The 19,029-nt window shown below is 40.8% G+C and overlaps 1 protein-coding gene across 1 annotated transcript; it reads left to right on the forward strand.

The window, feature by feature from the left end:
- The first annotated feature begins 58 nt into the window (after window positions 1-58).
- On the forward strand, window positions 59-18,572 carry LOC145468248 (protein patched homolog 1-like). The gene is made up of 24 exons (XM_081451922.1): window positions 59-409; window positions 2,478-2,688; window positions 2,990-3,059; window positions 4,092-4,195; window positions 4,824-4,929; window positions 5,769-5,861; window positions 6,409-6,527; window positions 7,003-7,150; window positions 7,575-7,706; window positions 8,260-8,418; window positions 8,833-8,931; window positions 9,558-9,686; window positions 10,178-10,296; window positions 10,924-11,305; window positions 12,027-12,263; window positions 12,831-12,909; window positions 13,370-13,512; window positions 14,084-14,194; window positions 14,823-14,892; window positions 14,986-15,074; window positions 15,518-15,847; window positions 16,390-16,532; window positions 17,433-17,532; window positions 18,143-18,572. The coding sequence occupies exons 1-24, from the start codon at window positions 226-228 to the stop codon at window positions 18,425-18,427; spliced, it is 3,642 nt and encodes a 1,213-aa protein (XP_081308048.1). The 5' UTR covers window positions 59-225; the 3' UTR covers window positions 18,428-18,572.
- Window positions 18,573-19,029: the final 457 nt, after the last annotated feature.

Genomic DNA, 19,029 nt, shown 5'->3' on the forward strand with positions numbered 1-19,029 from the left:
ACATTTTCCCGCTGTTCCGGTGAGCCTCGATTGCATGCACGATATTTTACGAGCTTGACAGTGTTTATAAAATGCGGCGTGAATAACACATTTCTAGGACTCTAGCAGGCCACTAGGAAATGCTGCTTGATCACACTGTATTCACAGTAGAATGTAGCATTCTTGATGTTAGCAATATTTGAATTTTTTTCACGAGATCGTCCGTAAAAGGCTACATATAGTAAAATGGGTCAACAAGTTGCCATTAAAATACGATCGAAGCTTCAAGCGATTTTCTTCAAGTTGGGACGTTTTTCTCGGCGAAACTGTTGGGCAGTTCTTGCTGCGGGTTTCTTCGTTCTGATAGGACTTTCTGTCGGGATCATAACAGCAACAATCGAAACAGATGTGGAAAAATTGTGGATGGAAGGTGAGTTGTAACCTGCTTGTAACATACGTGATATCACTAGGTTTGTATTTTTAAGTGTAGGTGTAAAATGATCGCATTCAACCCGACTCGGAAAGCTAGCTAAAACTAACATCAGAATTTTCTTTTGCAAGAGAATCGGCCTTGGTTTCAAGAGCAAGATCGCAGCTTGCCAGTGCCTCCAATTCTACCACTCTATAACGTACTTCATTATCGAAAATCGCAGCGGGTCAGTCAGTATACACGACTAAGCTTACATTTACGACCATGACATCGCGGTTTTTTCGAGAACTTAATTCTGCTTCATAGTTCTTGTTATCAGTTTTAAGTTTAGTTTCGTCAGTTCACAACGAAACAGACCTAAACAGTCTAAATCAGAGCGATCGTTAAAAATTTACTCAATTTTACAGGCGACCATTAGATTTGCTTCAGTAATCGTATGCCGTGTTCATGCAATGCCCATGGGCTCGCCCTGGGTTTACAGGCAGAGGTCACGATTCAAGCGAAAATACGCTTGGAGATGGAAACGGCGCTAGAAATTAAACATTATACGAAAACTTAAGGCATTAAGTGGCATTATCTCTGTTTAATTTTCAAAATAACTCCCAGTTTGGTGAACAGTTCGCTATTTAAAAAATGTCGAGGGAACTCAAGCGTAGTAGATGTAAACATGATGGACCGGAAGTCGCGTTTGTGCATACAAATGAGCTTGTTCGAGTGGCGTGATCTGACGCCATTCATACATCACGCAGGGGACCTGTGATCAATGTTTTTGCTTCTAGCAGCTGATTTTACTGCTTTTAAGTCTGATTGGACGGCGTTTCCTCTTTATTTTCATTTTTCATCCACCCAAGGGTTGTTACCTTCCGCCATAATGAGAAAAAAAAAAACAAAAAACGTATAAGTAAAGTAAAAACTTGGAAAAGAAAGAAAACTGAGTGTCGGAAAATGCCTTGAGAAAGCTTCAGAGAGCGGATATCTGCCTGATGAAAGATTTATGTAAACATGCAGATTAAAAGATTGAAAGCAGTTGTTGTAATTGCGAAGAATCAGCATAAAAACAAGTTAAGGCTAAATTTTTAATTTCGTCGTTTGTAATCCGTGTTAATCTTCTCCACCCTTGTTCCTTTAAGGTTTATTATTATCCCTTTGATGTTTTTCTATCTTGGTGAACTACTGTTTTCAGGTTTCCTTCAATTTAAAGGTAATTTTGTACGAGGCAAAAATAACTCAAAATACCGTGACTTGAAATCGCGATGAAATCGTGTAACTGTTGGTCGGTTTACAAAACCTATACCATGTATACTATACCTTTTTAAAGGTGGGGCTTTTCAGTGGCAATACAAACAAAACAGTTTAGTGATAGCCTAATTCGGCGAGTTTTGTTATTTAATAAGTGGATAATTATACAATTATACAATACCCTTAATAGCACTCCCCTGGTAGGGCTTTTAAATGACAATACAAATCTGTACAAATAAATATATGTTATTTTCCTAGGTATCGCTTATGCCACGAAGCGCGGAAATGTCAATTCGTGTTTCATCAGTTCAGGTTACACCGTTTCAAACAAATTGTTAAAGCAGACCAACGTAGCAGTTCAGTTTACAGTTTACTGTATCTGACTATCTTTTCGTACGACCACTGACAATACTGGTCAAACATTAAGAGCCGACCCATGTGACAGCAACATAGATTTAAACTGGAACGAAAAAATTAATTTGATGTTTAAAGAGCTGTTTTATTTCGTAAAAAGAGCTCAGTCGTACCAACTTTATTCCCCGAAAGTAACGAGCCCCAAAGGCTGCTAATTCCGAAAGTATCACCGGAAGCAAGGGTGGTTACTTTGGAGTTTACGGTAGTTATGTGCCGCTCCAAAAGGTTTGGTTTTTGTGAGCAGTTTGCTTCTGTCATAGGGTTAAATTTATCTCTGAGGGGTAACTACAGGCAGGGAGCCATCAAAGCGCCCCCCCTGCCCCTTTCGTATTCACAGCATACTTCACCCTGTTTTGTTTTTTTTTGTGTAAATTTGTATTGTGGGATTAATCGTGTTTGATTTGTTTTGTTATAGTTGATGGACGACTAGAGAAAGAATTACAATACACAAAGGATTCACTCGGAGAAGGCAGTGGAACAACTAATGAACTATTAATCCACGCTGCCAATGATGATTATGTTAATAATAATGATCAAGAAAGCAACATCTTGTCGATAGATTCATTACAGCGGCATTTGAAGGCAGTGCAGGCTGCTATTGATGTCAAGGTGGACATTTTTGGCAAGTGAGTTTTCCATTCATCGTGTAATAACTTAACTTGACATGCAGAGCACTTCTCAATTCTTGTTTACCCACGTAAAAGATGTTTTAGTCGCCCTGTCCACACTACGCCGGAGAAATTTGAAAACGCAGCTTTATTTCTACGCTTAGGTCTACCGTGCACACAAATCTGTCACGACAGCTAAGGAAACTACTATTTTTAAACCGCAAGAACTAACTAATTTCCTCATCAGAAAAAAAAAATGACTTGAAATATTGTGACATTAGCTTCTTCAACCGATGTCTAAGGTTTTCTTTTCCTCTAGGACCTGGACGCATAATGACCTGTGTTATGTCCCAGAGGTACCGAAGTTCAACATCTCACTAGTGGATGGGGTAAGTGGAGCGAAGACTGGTGCGAATAGGCCAGTGGGGAATCGGGGCGGTAAAGTTGGTATCTAGATCTTAATTCTTTATTACCTGCCTTCAGTGAAATTAAAAATCTCTTAAACTTTTGATCCTACAAATCTGTTCTGCTCAATTGACCAACAATTTCATGTTGATACGTTTTGAAGTAATATATCGAACACGAAAGACCGTGTTTGACCACATTTCCAAACATCGAGAAGGGAATTGTAAATAAGACGCCTAGCGGAGTATTTTTGACTAACTTCGAGGCGTTTGGAAATGTGGTCAAAGACGGTATTGAGTGTTTGATATATCTTCTCAATCGAACACAGTAAAGTTCACAATAGCTTTCAGACGTTCGCATTTTTTTGGTACATCAGATGTAAACAAATATCGACGATACAATTTTCCTTACTTCTTACGTGTTTATCATTTTGATGACTGGCATGTTTCTAGCACTCGGCAGAAGATAAAAAAACTGCTGTACGTAATAACTAAAGGCTGGTTTTCACTAGCGACGGAGTCGGATTTATAGTCGGAGTCGTAAGAGCGCTTACTACCTGGTGAAAATCGAAAATCGGAGTTGTAAGTGGAGTCATAAGCTCGATGGAATCAGAATCGGAGGAATCAGAACGTTTCCATTTCTTCCGATTCCGTTTACGACTCCGTCGCTTATGATCCAGTGAAAACTAGGTTGTCAGAGTCGGAAGCAGAAGCGGAAGAACCAACCAATCACAAGGCCCGGAATCAAACATTGTGATTGGTTTATTCTTCCGCTTCTGCTTCCGACTCCGACAATCTAGTTTTCACTGGATCGTAAGCGAAGGAGTCATAAGCGGATGCGGTGTTCTGCCTCCGACTCCATCGGTTTGATTTTCACTAAATCGTATCACTCTACGCTTCTGATTACGACTCTGACTACGACTCCGTCGCTAATGAAAACCAGCCTTAATGAAGCAAGTGCTTTATGAAAACCTATTGTTGATGTTGTAACTATTTCTTCTTTTGACAAACGTTTAGATTGTCTCAGCCATTATCCCGTGTCTCATAATATCTCCTTTGGATTGTTTCTGGGATGGCGCGAAAGTTCTTAAACTAAGAGCTCCTTTACCAGACGAAGCTAAGTAAGTATTCTGAATATTTAGCAAGCTCTCGTTAATATTTTTTCCAGTTAGGTTTGACCATAAAGCGAATTTTTGCGAGTTCAAGGCTCGTTAGCCGATTTCGCCCGGTTTTCATAAAAACCAAGACCGATTAATTGCAATGGCCCATCACAGTCAACGAAAACAACTCAGTGAACCAATGAAAACTCGAATCAAATACAAGTATCGGGCGCTTCACCAAGTCAAGTTTTGGTTTTCGCTGCATCGGATTGTTTAAGTTGGTTGCGCGAGGTTTAGTTTTAAACTATCACAGAACGCAGCAAAGCAAAAACCAGAGAAATTCCAGACGGAGCACTTTCGACACTTAATAGAAAACTTCTCTTTGTCTGAGTTTGCGTTCATACATAACACCAGACAAAGACTTTTGCAGTTTGATATGAATCATAGATTTAGTGCTTGTAAATACTGGCTTTTAATTTTTAGAGGTAGAAAGGCTTACTTATCGTACCGTGTAATTGCAATTGTAATTGTTTTTTTGTTGTTTTTTTTTTTTTAAGTTCCTCTTTATTTTGGTCCAAAGTGTCCTTTGGAATTTTTCTCCTTGTGGATTATAGAATTCGTTGTAACGCATTTCTTGTTTTCTTGTCAGAATCTTTCCCTTGGAATGGACAAAGAGCGATCCCGCTTTTCTTCTGGGTCTGTTGGATGCATTTCAAATTGAAGGCAGACAGGAAATCAAGGATTTGTTTTTCAAGGTTGGTGATCTGGAAAATAGCTGTTTGATTTTGTGGGATCGTACAGGGGGGGGGGGGGGGGAGGTGGACGCCCCATATATATCTTACGCCCATATAAAAGGGACGTTGGTGCTCGTCGTACCTTTTAGGCGTTAAAAAAACGGTTTTCGTACCTCTTAGGATGTTCATTCTCAAAACACCCGCAAATAAGTTCAAGCCACGCCCCCGGATCGTGGTGGCGAAGATCAAGGCATATTTAAAAGCGCTAGGGTCGGTTTAGATATAATTAGATAGTTCCTAAAGGAACTGTCTTACTGAGTTCGAAAGCAAGTAAACAGCTAAAACTACTGGCATTCTGTTGTTCTCTCGAAATGAGGCGGGGATTATGAGACGAGACTTTTAAGACGATAGGGGATTGGGGCGAGACATGGGTGGAGCACTCGCCTCAACCCCTTCACGCCCAAACCGCGCTTATGCGTTCCTGTTGACAGATAAACACTCGTCTGACCCTAAGAGAAAAAACCGACTACCAGCAGTCTAGAAAGCAAGTGAACACTGATTGACACACTCGGTTCATTATTAACATCGAAAGGGTCAGCCACGCCCTTGTTTTTGTTTACATGCAAGAATTTGGCTATTATATGTTATTCGGAGCATGTCGAAACGAAGTAAATCCCTTTGAAACTACTCAAGATAATTAAACATACCTTCAGGAACACAACTTACAGTAAAACAATAAGAATTCGCTTCACCATGCATTATCAATAATTTCGATGGCATCGAAAATGGCAGAGGTTGACTAGGGTCCTTCAAGATTCACGCTTGAACCATTAGCCTTTCATTGTGTTACGTCCTTACAGGCTGGTATAATCAAAGGTTATCAAGAGAAACCGTGTCTTGATCCGTCAGAGCAGGACTGTCCGACAACAGCGCCGAACAAGAAAACAGGAAAGGTAAGAGGATTACCATATATGGTAAGATCATGCTTTAGATCATGCTATAGAAAATACAGCCAATTATAATACAGGAAAGCCGTTGTATGTTCGACAGTATTACATCCAACCTTCCCATCATGGGCCGCACGTTTGTCGCAGAGATTGTGTTGACCACTGTATTTTTTATGGAATGGTATACCACTCGAAAGCGTTTCATATAACTAGTATGTATGTGTGAAATCACAAATAGGGCTCTGGTCTGTTTGTGTTTTTTTGTTTTGTTTTGTTTTGTCCATTGCAAAATACTCCATGGCATTGCGCAGTGTCTTCCTGTTGTCCTGGCTCCCTCCACTACAGGTTTCTAGCTTCCTGTTCTCCTTTTCCTCTTCCCGCGGAAACTTCCCGCCGCCTATCTGCTACAATCCAACAACCAGCCCCCCCCCCCCCCCCCTCCACCACCACCACCACCATCCCAACCCCAGCCAGGCATTTATCGCTGTCAAGCCTCTTCCTCAATCAATGAAATGCAGTTTGGAAACCCGTTTATGCTTCCCTCTTCGCACAGTTGCCAAATGTAAAGGAAGAGCTGACTGGAGGGTGCAGAGGATTCGCTACAGAATTCATGCAATGGGCAGAAGAGCTGATAGTCGGAGGAACGGAGAAAAGCAATAGCACGTTGAAAAGGTGAGAGAACAAGATTTTCAAAGCTTTAGTCAATCCAGTAGAAAAAAACGCCTATGAACTACCAGTAGATAGAAGCTTCTGAGAATGGTCTTCTGACATTCAAATTTACGGCGTGGCAAAAGTCAGTACCAAGAATTATTATTGTAATACAACTTCAGACTGAAAGAGTTCAAAATTTTATTGAAAAGTAACGTTGTCAGCTTTCTCCATTCTCGTAGGCAGCGTTTTTCTGCCGTACTAGGGCCAGCCGCTCTGGAAACAAAACAAAAAGCCGGGTTTTTTTTTTTTTACCAAACTGTTAGGTCGAAGTGGTCTCAGACATATGTTTCAGGACTGCGGCGGGCGCAGTTCATTCTCTGGCGTACAAAGAGAATTCCAACTACCCTCGACTATAACATAGCAAAAACGTACTTTAAACACTTTCTCTGTACTTTGGAACTAGCAACTAACATTGAATTATTTCTTTATCTCTCAGTGCAAAAGCCTTGCAGACAATTCTAGTTTTAACCGGTCCGCAAGGTTTGTACAAGCGATGGGCTGATAAATCCCAAGATTTGAATGTCGAGTGGAACATGGATGCAGCCAAACAAGTTTTAGAAACATGGCAAAGGAGCTTCACAGAGGTAAAGAAAAAAATACTGCCAGAGGACTCATTCTGTATACTACGTGAAGTTCGTTCTCGCTCACTGAGAGCAACCTGGATCCCAGGCTCCCTCTACTTTTCCTCAGGCTGGGATCGAGGTTGAACTGACTGATGATGGTTTCTGCATTTTAATCTTTGATCGAGAGTTAAATTACAAGCTTACCATCACTGACGTTTGTCAGAGCAAAGGACAAACAAACGAACAGAACAAATAAAAACACAAAGTGTCTAGTTCTGAGACATCCGTTTTCCAAATTCGCTAGGGCGGATGACTTTACCTTTATCGATTGCTAGCTGATTATCAACTGTATATGTTTTAGTTACCCTTTAACGAAGTACAACCGTTTTTTAAAAATAAATTTAATCGCTTTGCATGCTGTCTTCAATTTTTTCTCAACCCGCAGGAAATCAACAAAGATGTCACAGACACAGGAGAGTTCAATGTCCTGGCGTTCGACTCAGCCTCTGTCACGGACTTACTGCAAGAGTTTTCACAGACAAGCGTGACAAGGATTGCTATTGGTTACATCCTTATGGTAAACACTATATAAAAATAGCAACGCAACGCCTCGCGTGACGACCCAACTGACAGCTTAGGGAATTCTTAGTTCTGGGCATGCTTTCGGACCCAATCTTTTTCCCCTGGCGTCCTTTCTATTCCTCTTTCGACAATAAAAGGAAGAGAGAATCCTGTGAACGAGTAGAAAACCTCGAACCCAAGCTTTCTCTCTTTTTCTTGCCTGGGATCGAGATTAGTCCATAGAGTAATCGGTTTGTCAACGTCACAGACTTTGATTATAGCCATCAATAGCATTGTTTAGAATTTTGCAATAACTTATCTAAAAACAACACCGACAAGTAAACAATCAAAAGCAACTGAGACTGTTCTGACAAAACGAATTAGCTGTTAAATCTCGTGGCGCTTTTTCTTGTTACTGTTCGCACAAACGTCCCCTCTATAATCATATTGATAGTTCCGTGTTAGAGCTTAACTTTACCGTACGTTAACCGATACCCCCCTTAAGGTGCAATACAGGCATCCTCTAGCGTAATCGGTTAATGTGTTCTAACTTGTTTCTATTGTTGCAGCTCGTCTACGCATGCCTAACTCTGAAGCGCTGGTGTGATCCAATCAATTCCCATGGTGCTCTGGGGTTTGCTGGAGTTCTACTTGTGACTCTCTCGGTGGCTGCCGGGCTAGGTTTTAGTGCGCTTTGCGGCATCACATTTAACGCAGCTTCAACACAGGTCAGAACTGACAAGATTTTGTGAAACCAAGATCGCTTTAAAAAGTGATTAATTTGAACCCGTATGTCGAAATTTTGGACGTTTTTCTGCTTCTAAATGCATTTCCTGGCGTTATCTTTAAATTATAATAATCAATCTTAAACGAAGATTCTTTAACATTTCTTTCATTCGGCCACCTTTCGTTGAAAGTTTTATGTTTTAAAAGCGATCAGTATTTGCTATATGACACTCGGACGGGGTGAGTTGCGAATTGCGTTTACAGCGATGCCTCGTTTTGTTCAATTCATTCGGTTTGGTGAAATGCTTATTGGTGAATTTCTTTAAAGGTTATCGTGTCGAGTAAATGATTAGCGTTCAGTGGGAGTTCTGCTTTTAATCTCGGCTAAATCAATATACTAATTTCTTGTTTTACAGGTTTTACCATTCCTCGCTCTGGGCCTGGGCGTAGATGATATGTTTCTGCTCGCACACTCATATTCATCCTTAACACAAAGAGCAGACACTCGCCATTTGGTGAGTATAGTGAAAGTCAGAATCAAATAGTAAAATGATATCATTTGTAATCTTTCTTATTGTATTGTAATTGGCAATCTTTCCTTAATTTCCTGTATCCCTTCATAGCAGGTTTTACGCTCGTCCGTTCCCGCCAAAACTACCACTGCCAAATTTGTGAAATCATGCGCGACGAAAACACATAGTGACGAGCCAAAGTTGGTGCATAAGCGTTATTTGATTCTCTGTGCCAAGAGACCATGATCTAGTCTGTGCATATTGGGCGTAAAACGCGATAATTTTCAGAAAATGTCTTTTTTTGGCCTGAAACTGGAGGACTTCACAAACATGAGACATTTGCTGTAGGCTGTCACTACCAAATGTTTCAATTTTCCCGCCAAAACGTTCAGCAGGAACTTTTCATGCAGAGAGCGTTTGACAGCTGTAATTAATATCAGGATAGACCATGTCACTTAGCAACGCTCTTGGATTCAAATCCACGACCAATTATCTGCGTATGGTTAATCTGCATAAATTATGCATAACTTATAAATGATAAATTATGCTTAAGTTCTAAATTATGTAAAAATTAACCAGTATGTATAAATTATAAATTATGCACAAATTATGTACTGTTGTTTTAACAGGAGGAGCCTGTAGGTTACTGTGTGGGGACCACTGGGGTCAGTGTGTTCCTTACGTCATTCAACAACATGCTGGCGTTCTTTATGGCTGCGCTGATTCCGATTCCAGCTCTGAGATATTTTGCTATACAGGTGAATACAATGAGAATGCACGTTTACGTAACAGCCCTGATTGAAGTGTGAACATATTATGTTTCCAGTACTATGGCCAAATTTGAGTAACGATTAAAACAAAAAATAATTTAGCAAACACTTTTCTTTTCACGCGCTTAATTCGTTTCCCCACTGTAGAAGCGTGTGAGACTGGACCCGAAATTCCATATTGATTACGTAACATTACAGAGATCCATGTCGCGTGTCTGATTGGTTGTTGTTGCACGCGAAAACTTAAAACCCAGCAAGATATCAAAATTCTGTCATGGAACCAAAGCTACCTACCAAATTTCATTTTCTTTGCATCAAGTTTCTTATGGGAATAACCAGAGAAAGGAATCTTAAAAAGGTCGCACTTTTGGGTAGAAAGCAAAAAAAGCATAGTTCATTTCTTTTTTAAGCTAACTTCGTTCCTTATACTTGCATTTGACGGGCAGCTGTCAATAAAGGGAACTGTTTTTCTTCGATAGGCTGCTGTCGTTGTTATCTTCAATTTCATCGGTGTTATCATCGTCTTTCCTGCCATGATTGCAATCGACGTGAGAAGAAGACAAGAACAAAGATACGACATAATCTGCTGTGTTAAAGGGTTAGATACTGTTCGCTGTTCGTCATATTCTGTCTATCCTCTTATAAATAAGCCCAGTAAATGCGCTGAAAAAGAGTCAGCGCAGATTTCAAAATTGTGCATGTGTCGATTTTGTAATGTAGCGGAAAAATCTGAAAATCCAAGATGGCGGACTTTTTGTTGGCTTATGACGTCACGTAAGCCCGCAATAGACGTCATAGTAATTACGTCACCACCATTATTTAAAATAAATATCTATACTTTCTGATAGTTATACGTGAAACGTTAAACGTGAAGAGTGTATATCGCGCGTGTGAGACGTTGGGTGTGCGAGCCTTCGAGTACACATGCATGTAATGTTTAGAGAGATCAGACGAAGCGTTTTAGTCAAGTGAAAATCTATTTCAGGCCTTTGTTCAGTTTTATCCGTAACATGACCTCTTAGCTCCTCTTATTACGTACGAGACACTTGAAAACCAACTTGAACTTGATTGGGGCTAATAGGCAGCGTTTAGTTTAGTTTTATCAACTTCAAGGAAAAGTCTGCGCAATTGTAGAATTCTGCTTCAAGTTTAAGATGAAGCGATTCACTGGCCCACTGCGGCAGCACAATTAATCGATCCTTATACTTTGAAAATAACTTGGCAGATCAACACAAACAGAAGATACCGTGTTACCAACAGCGTACGGACAAAAGGTTCCACCCAAAAACGGCCTCTCGAACAGTCACGCGCCGCCAGAAACTAACAAAACGGTCGTGATGAACAAGTCTGACTCGTCCATCGCTGAAGTGCTGGTCAACGAGTACGCTAGTAACGTGGATAAGCAGTCAAAGACATCGTATGGCAGTGAAGCCAGCGTGACGAGAAATCATGTTGGCTCTAATGCCTCGACTGCTCCGGGGAGTGGAACTGATTCTTCAATGAATTTTAATGGTAACAGATCTTGTCCGGCGATGTGTGCTCCTTTGCCCCTTCAGCATTTTGCCACGGTTTACTATGGACCGTTTCTGCAGAAAACTCCAGTAAAGGTGAGCGTTTGTCATCAACCTTTTCAGAGTTCAGTGACTTTTCAATTGTTAAACGATGGCGTATTTGAAACGTTTTGGCCGCTCGAGAGATCGATGCTAAACTTCAATTTCTGTGGTATGAAGCGACTAGGAGAACTGCTACTCTCCCTGGATGGGATGTAGCGTATTGCAGGTTACCCCCCTCCCCTGCGTTAGCAGTATGTCAGGTCGTTGGGACAATGAGAAAAGGTGCATGTTCACTATGACTCGAGCTTCTTTCAGCCGTTCAGTTAGTTAGGGCGCGACGCAAAGAATGGCGCTAAAAAAAGAGGAGAAGCGCGGCGTTCCTCGCATAACGCCTCTCTCGCCTTGTCGCTCCGTCCCAATTTCTTTTTGCGCTGCGCCCCAACTAACCAAACGCCTGGACGAAGCTACCATGCCTTCCTTGGGTGTCTGCAATGAAACGGTTCACGACCTCTAATTTCAGTCGAGGAGATCAAAGCAAGTGCCTTGGCCTTCTCTTGTTTCAGCATATTCATCTATCCAAATGAAGTTTGGTATAGGTGATCGTATGAATGCGGTAATGAAATTCTACTTGGCGCACACCGGAAAATGTGCCCGTTGTTCGCAAGCGGGAATTGTAATCATTCTGTCCCCGTTGTTATTCACGTAGAAACGTTCCGTCAAAGACTTATAATGGTATAATTTTTTCTTAAGTCTAAATTGTATTTCTCTTTTTCAGGTTGTTGTGATAATTTTCTTCCTTAGTCTCCTCGCCGTTGGAATTTACGGCGCGCTGCAAGTTGAAGACGGTCTTGAGCTCACAGATGTTGTACCAAGCGAAAGCGTGGCACACAGATTTGTCGACGCTCAATTCAAGTATTTTTCGTTTTATCCATTGGCGCTTGTTACACAAGAGGGATTTGACTACGCTTATCAGCAAGAAAAGTTATTATCCTACCATGAAGACTTTAAACAGGTTAGTGGTGAGAAATGGTATGGTCTGCCATAGGAATCCCTAAGGCTCCGTCCACAGTTCGCCGAAAAAATTTGAAAACGCAGCTTTATTTCTAAGGTTAGGCCTACCGTCCACACTAATCCGTCACGAAAACGGAACTTTTCGAAAACGCTCTTTGAACCGGAGGAATTTGAAAACGCCGGCTTTGCGTTTTGGTGTGCACGGAAAACAATTTGAAAACGGAGCTTTTCGAAAACGATGGCGTTACGATAATCACGTGATTTCCCTGACCGAGTTTTCCTCAACCAGAAATCCAAAATGGCCGATGATTGTTGCGTTTTCAAATTCCTACGGCGTAGTGTGAACGGAAAACATTTGATGCGTTTTTTTTTTCACACGTACAGTGAAACCTCCGTTTTCAAAATTTTCCCGGCGTAGTGTGCACGGGGCCTTAAGTAAGTGGTCAAGGCAGGGAAATTCTTCTTCGCTCCAGGCAAGCGAGTAACGTACAGTAATTAGTGTGACTGAGAGTAACCGGCTTAAAATCATAAATCTAAACCAACTTTCTATTCCTTTCCTTGCCAACAGATTCCAAATATAATCAGAATTCCTGACTCAGAAGAAATTCCTGAATTTTGGTTGATGTACTTTCGAGAATGGCTAAATGGTAAGGGTTAAGAATCAACTTCGTCCAAAAAATTGTAGTTAACACTGGTTTTCGTTCAAACCCGAACGCGCAGTCGAAAGGGGTCTTCCTATGAAATTCCGGGCCTTATCCGTCTGCCATTGCCGAAGAAAAGGAATTTTTGTCAGTAATTTGAATCTTGTAATACCTTAAGAAATGAATTAATGACTGATGAATTCGGGGCGTCACCGAGGAACCTGTAACTGCGATGTTGTATGAAATTAATGAGTAAAGAACTTTTGCTTAAGACGTCTTGAAAAATGTTTGTTTGATAGAAGTATACGGCGACAAAAAAGACAAGGCGTTAAAGGCTTACCAAATAACTTTTGTTTTGCCATTTCGTAGTAATTGTAGTCAGCTGAGTTATCTCTTTATATTTAATTTTAATCATTTGTAGGACATCACAGAACATAACAATGTAACAATGTTTCTTGCTGTCTAGATACTCAAACATCATTTAATCAGGACTGGGCAAAGAAATATATTACATATTCTGGCTGGAATGATAGCGCATCAAGTACTGGTGTTATCGCCTACAAATTACTCTCTCAGAATGACAGCTCTGACAAGATTGACAGATCAAGGGTAAGCACAGCTGCAAAGTTTTACCTGCGGCAGAAACCAAAAATTCCAAAGTGATGACGTAGCTTCTCAGAGAAACGTATAGTTCTCTGATTGGATGTCACTTGCGCGCGAAAACGAAACAACGACCGATCAAAGACGTTTTACGCATGTCATTAAAGCTACGTCATCAGAATGGCAAGGATCGGGGGGGGGAATCCTATATAAAAAGGACGGGGGTGCTCTTCGTACCTTTTAGGGGTTAAAAAATCGGTTTTGGCACCGCTTAGGGTATTCAGTCTCAAAAGGTCCACAGCGGGAGCTTTTGCCGTACCTTTTAGGGTATTTAGGCGAAAAAATATGACAGGAGATAATGTGTTGTTTTAGCATTGGTACCTCTCTGGGGCGAAAAAACAGATTCAAGTCATGCCTACAAAACAGGATCTTGGTACCTACTAGGGGTTCTTTTCAAAATTTCCGACGAGCACCCCTGTCCTTTTCTTGCGCTCTTGGATAAACTTGATTTGATATTTTTAAAAACAGATAGTAATATTTGAGTGACCAGTGATATGCATATGTACATGGCTGTTTTCAGGCTGGAAGCTATAAACTGGTCAGCGATGCTGGAATCATTCGTCCTGAAATATTTTACAAAGCTCTCACAATTTGGATTGACAGGGACGTGCTGGGATATGCGTTTTCACAAGTATGTAATAAAAGCAACATATTCAGTTGAAAAAAGTGCTTGTCATGACTCTCGTAGAAAGCCATACAGGATGAACGCGAAGAAATTACCCATCACTCTTTTTTCAACAATGCTCTTACAATAGCAGCTAGTAGTGGGAGCAAAGCTAATGATTGGCTTAACGTGCCTGCCTAGGCACACGCTTTTAAAAGAGATACGTCATTGTTTGCGCATCTGAAAAAAGTTTAGCCTAAATTTTTCAAGATCGTCGTTCGTAATCCTTGTTGATCTTCTCCATCCTTAACCATCCTTGTTTCTTTATGGTTTATTACAGTCTCTTGGTTGTTTTTGTATCTTAGTAAAAGTACTATTTTCAGGTAACCTTCAATTTAAAAGAAGTTTTGTAAGCGGCCAAAATAACTCAAAATACCGTGAGTGCGCTCCTTTAACAGTTGAGAAAAGTTTCTTAACGCCCGATTGGCGTTCACGAGGGTTATTTTATAACCCCGTTTGTGGTCCGGCCTTGATTTGAACTCACGACCTCTGCGTTCGAAGAAGCTGTCCTATCAACTGAGCTATTTTAATAAAGCTAAGCCGGCCTGCATGTGCCATTGATGACTTGTACGTCATGTTCGTCTTTTTCTTGTAGTCAAATATCAAACCAGAGACAGTCGATTGGACAAACATCAGAAGCGAACAAGATGACGAAGCAATGAAAGGTGACCATCAATTTCAAGAGTTTATAGTGCTTCACATTACATACCAGATGAGACGCGGTCTAACGCTGTTTCGCCTCGTCTTGTTTATTTCAGTGCCTGCTGCCAAGCCAATCACATTTGCGAAGATCAACTTCAACGTCATTGGCCTTAAGGAAACCAAGGATTTTGTGACGCTGATTAAAGTAAGTTAAAGCTACTTTCGAGCCATTGAAACCACCCAGAAACAAACTTCTACATATTAAGGCAATGATTTTTTTTTAAATTTAAAATGCTTCATCTCTCTGAAACCAGAGTGATTAAATGTATAAATTTACGCTGACATAGAAGAGGGAAATTCTGAAAGGGCGGTCGCCGGGTGAATTACCCTCCCCTCCATTCTCCTTTTTTCCTCAGTTCAAACGTGCCCGCGTGAGTGAATTCTTTTTTTAGTAGGATTTGATTTTGTCACAATGTCTTTGCTAGCAAGCTTGAAACGGAAAGGTCCGCCTTTGAATGAGAAATTTCCAAAGAGCGTCCTGTAATATATTTAGTAGTGTAACTAACCCTAACCCAAAAACCATCCCCTCCCACCACTCCCTGCCAGCAGGTCCCTAGTCCCTCACTACGATCACCGTTATCCTAACAGGACGTTAGAGAGATCTGTGACAAGTACTCAGACGATGGATTACCAAACTACCCTAGTGGTGTACCCTTCACGTTTTGGGAACAGTACATCTGGCTTGGAAGGCGAATATTGATTGCGATTTCTATTTCATTGGCGGTTAGCTTCGTTGTAATGGCGGCCATGTTGTTCAACCCCTGGGCGGCTGCTGTTATTGTTCTCGTCCTAATAATGATCACTGTGGAAGTGTATGGCTTTATGGGTCTGGCTGGTATAAAACTTAGTGCCGTGCCTGCAGTTACACTCATTCTGTCTGTTGGAGTCGGTGTGGAGTTTACTGTACACATGTGCATGGTATGTCATCTCAGCATAATAGACACTGTGGTAAAACTTAAGTCAAAGAATGTTTTTGTATGGCAAGTTAAAATTGAAGGCTGTTCTGATTAAACGGTTTTTGCAATCGTCGCAATTATATTTCTGTGCGGTTGTAGCTGAGGTTTTAAATCTGGTAGTATTTTAATTCAATTTGGAATTTACTCCGGTGGTTTGAATTACATCAAAATTCCTGTTGCTATTGCGGGTCGTTATATGACTTATTTGAGCAGCTTCAGGTTGGCGCCAGTCTTCTAATCCCTGTCGTAAGCTAAGCAGAACCGATTAGAACTGGTAACCAGTGGTAAGCGCGGGAAAAACATGCAACGTGCGTCAAGCATTGGAAAATATGCGCGTAGGCCAAGTGACAGTTTTGTTTTTGCTCATAATTTGTCGATAAAATCTTATTCTGATCGCTTAGAGCACTTGGCACGATCATTTTGTAATCATTTGGAGAGTTCAGTAACTACCTAAAATAACATCAGCATTTACATAATAAAAATTAATCTGTTCTTCACTTTTAGGCGTTTTTACACGCCCCTGGAGACAGGAACCAAAGAATGCAGAGGGCTATTGAACAAGTGTTTGTACCCATTGTGGATGGCGCCATTTCCACGTTTCTTGGTGTTGTAATGCTGGCGGGATCCGAATTTCAATTTATAGTCAGGTAGGATTAGTTATAAACTCAGCTGTTGACACTGGCTTATTTTTCAGTGACGAAGAAGAATTTGCCAATTCCTAGCATTCTTTCTTACACGGATGTTTTTGTGGAAGGCATAGGTGGAGACCAGTCTTTGCGAGGAAAGGCTCGCTCGTGTTTTTTTGCTTTTCGCTGCGTCTACTTGTAGTTTGTACCATATTTTCTTGTCAGCAGGTTCTTGGGAATCTATCTCCATTTTACTCTTGCCCCAAAGTTTTTCTTCCGCTTCGTGCGTTTAAAAATAATATTAAGTAAAACTAGAAGAAAGAAAATCTCTGAGACCATGGGTATCTCCGAGCAGTCCAAGAAATAAATTCCATATTTACCATACAGTCATGTAAGCACTGCGTTTATAATTCACTCTACCCAAAATTTAATTGCTATCGTATCTGCACGCATACATGTTAATTCCATATTTTCCACCGACGACGTAAGTATATGAACTGTATATCTCCTATCGTTAAGCAATAGACCACAAGTTTTTATGGTTTATAGGCTGATAAACCACGCGGGATGTTGAAAGAACACGAGAAGAATTCGTAAATCACTCGCCTGCGGCTCGTGATTTACGAATTCTTCGAGTGTTCTGCCAACATCCCAAGTGGTTTATCATGCCTCTAAACCATAGAAACTTGTGGTCTATTGCTTTTATATAATAATTCAGAAGACACGCGAAATTTCCATGAGTTTACTGGCACAATAAACCATAGCTGATTGACCAATCAGAGCGCGCGCATTCATTTGATTATTACATAATACAAAATAAACTACATATCTAAACTGCTTGCCAATCTTGACCTCTACTGTGTGAGTAGCGTAAAAATTGTTTCTTAATTAATGTCTTTGTCTACATTCTTTTCTTCACAGATACTTTTTTAACCTCCTTGTGGCGTTAATTCTGATTGGTACATTGAATGGCGTTGTGTTTCTACCTATTGTTCTCTCTTTAGCCGGACCAGGAGCAGCGGTAAGTTATAAAAGGAGTTTTCTCTTGGTTGTAATAATCACTCATTGAGAGAAACTTGTTACGAACGGAGCATTACTTGTCCAAGGCTCCGTGCAACTACGCCGGAGGAATTGGAAAACGGAGGTTTTACTCTGAAAACGCATCAAATATTTTCCGTCCACAATACGACGGAGGAATTTAAAAACGCAACAATCACCGGTCATTTTGGATTTGTGTTTGAGGAAAACTCGGTCAGGAAAATCAAATGACGATCGTGACGTCATCGTTTTCGAAAAGCTACGTTTTCAAAATGTTTTCCGTCCACACGAAAACTAAAAGCCGGCGTTTTCAAATTTCTCTGGTTTGAAGAGCGTTTCCGAAAGGCTCCGTTTCCGTGACGGATTAGTGTGGACGGTAGGCCTAACCGTAGAAATAAAGCTGCGTTTTCAAATTTTTCCGAAGTAGTGTGGACGACGTATAGTGTGAAATTAAAGATGTCGGACTTTCAATGTTTACTTGAATGTACATCAGTGTCATCACTCACTTACATTAGAGCAAATGGTCTAATAAATGTATTATTATTTTTATATATACTTGTCCAATTATTTGGGTCTGTTTTTGTTTTTGCTAGGCAACAGAAATCCCAAAACTGAGTAGCCCCTCGAATTCACACGCCATTCAAAACCCCTCCTCCGCTGAGTCAGCAATTAACGTTCTGGAACTAGAGGAAAACCAATTAAGTACTGTCAAGAAGGTAGACGAGAAACCAAATGATAATAATGGGTCCGTTCTAGAAAGGACCTATCAGAACATTAAACATGGGGCACAAGTGGAACCATCCGATAAAGAGCCAAGGAGCGCGGGCGTGACGACGGGCGAAGGGCCAAACCCAAGAGAATATGATATTAAACTTTGACGTGATGAAGGTCACTTGGATTTAATAATTATCGTATTAACCCTTCGTATACACTAAGAACTGACTAGAAAAAGGAGCTGCCCATACGGGATACGGAAAATTGAGGTGAAAAATTAATGGAATACCTGGATAATGGGGGGGGGGGGGGGGGGGATTAATGGGGAAAGGGATATTTAGAACAGATGTCCCGGAAAATCGAGAAGGAAAATAGTTAATTTTGCAACTGGAATTTACGGAATATGAGATATTTAGGCCAAAAATTAATGGGATCTGAGATACTCAAACCCCCTCTCTAATGGGACCTCGTATAAACAATGTAGCCTCCATTTAGCGCGAAAATATGCGCGGATATTTGCCCGCGGACGTTGTCTGTTCCGAGGAGCGAGTAGTTTTTCAAAAGCAAAGCTTGAGGAAAACTGTGAACTTCGAGGAACAGTCGAACAGAGAAAGTTCAAGGACAAACACCCGAGAATGTTTTTAAAGTCAAATGGGGGCTACAAATTGCGTTTATTATCCTTCAAATGTCTTTCGTAGCACGCGGGATCTTTTAAAAATTGGGGAATATCACTCGGATATTCCCCAGTTTTAGCTGGGAGATATTC

Source organism: Orbicella franksi, chromosome 14, assembly GCF_964199315.1.
Source record: "Orbicella franksi chromosome 14, jaOrbFran1.1, whole genome shotgun sequence".
NCBI classification, from domain to species: domain Eukaryota; kingdom Metazoa; phylum Cnidaria; class Anthozoa; order Scleractinia; family Merulinidae; genus Orbicella; species Orbicella franksi.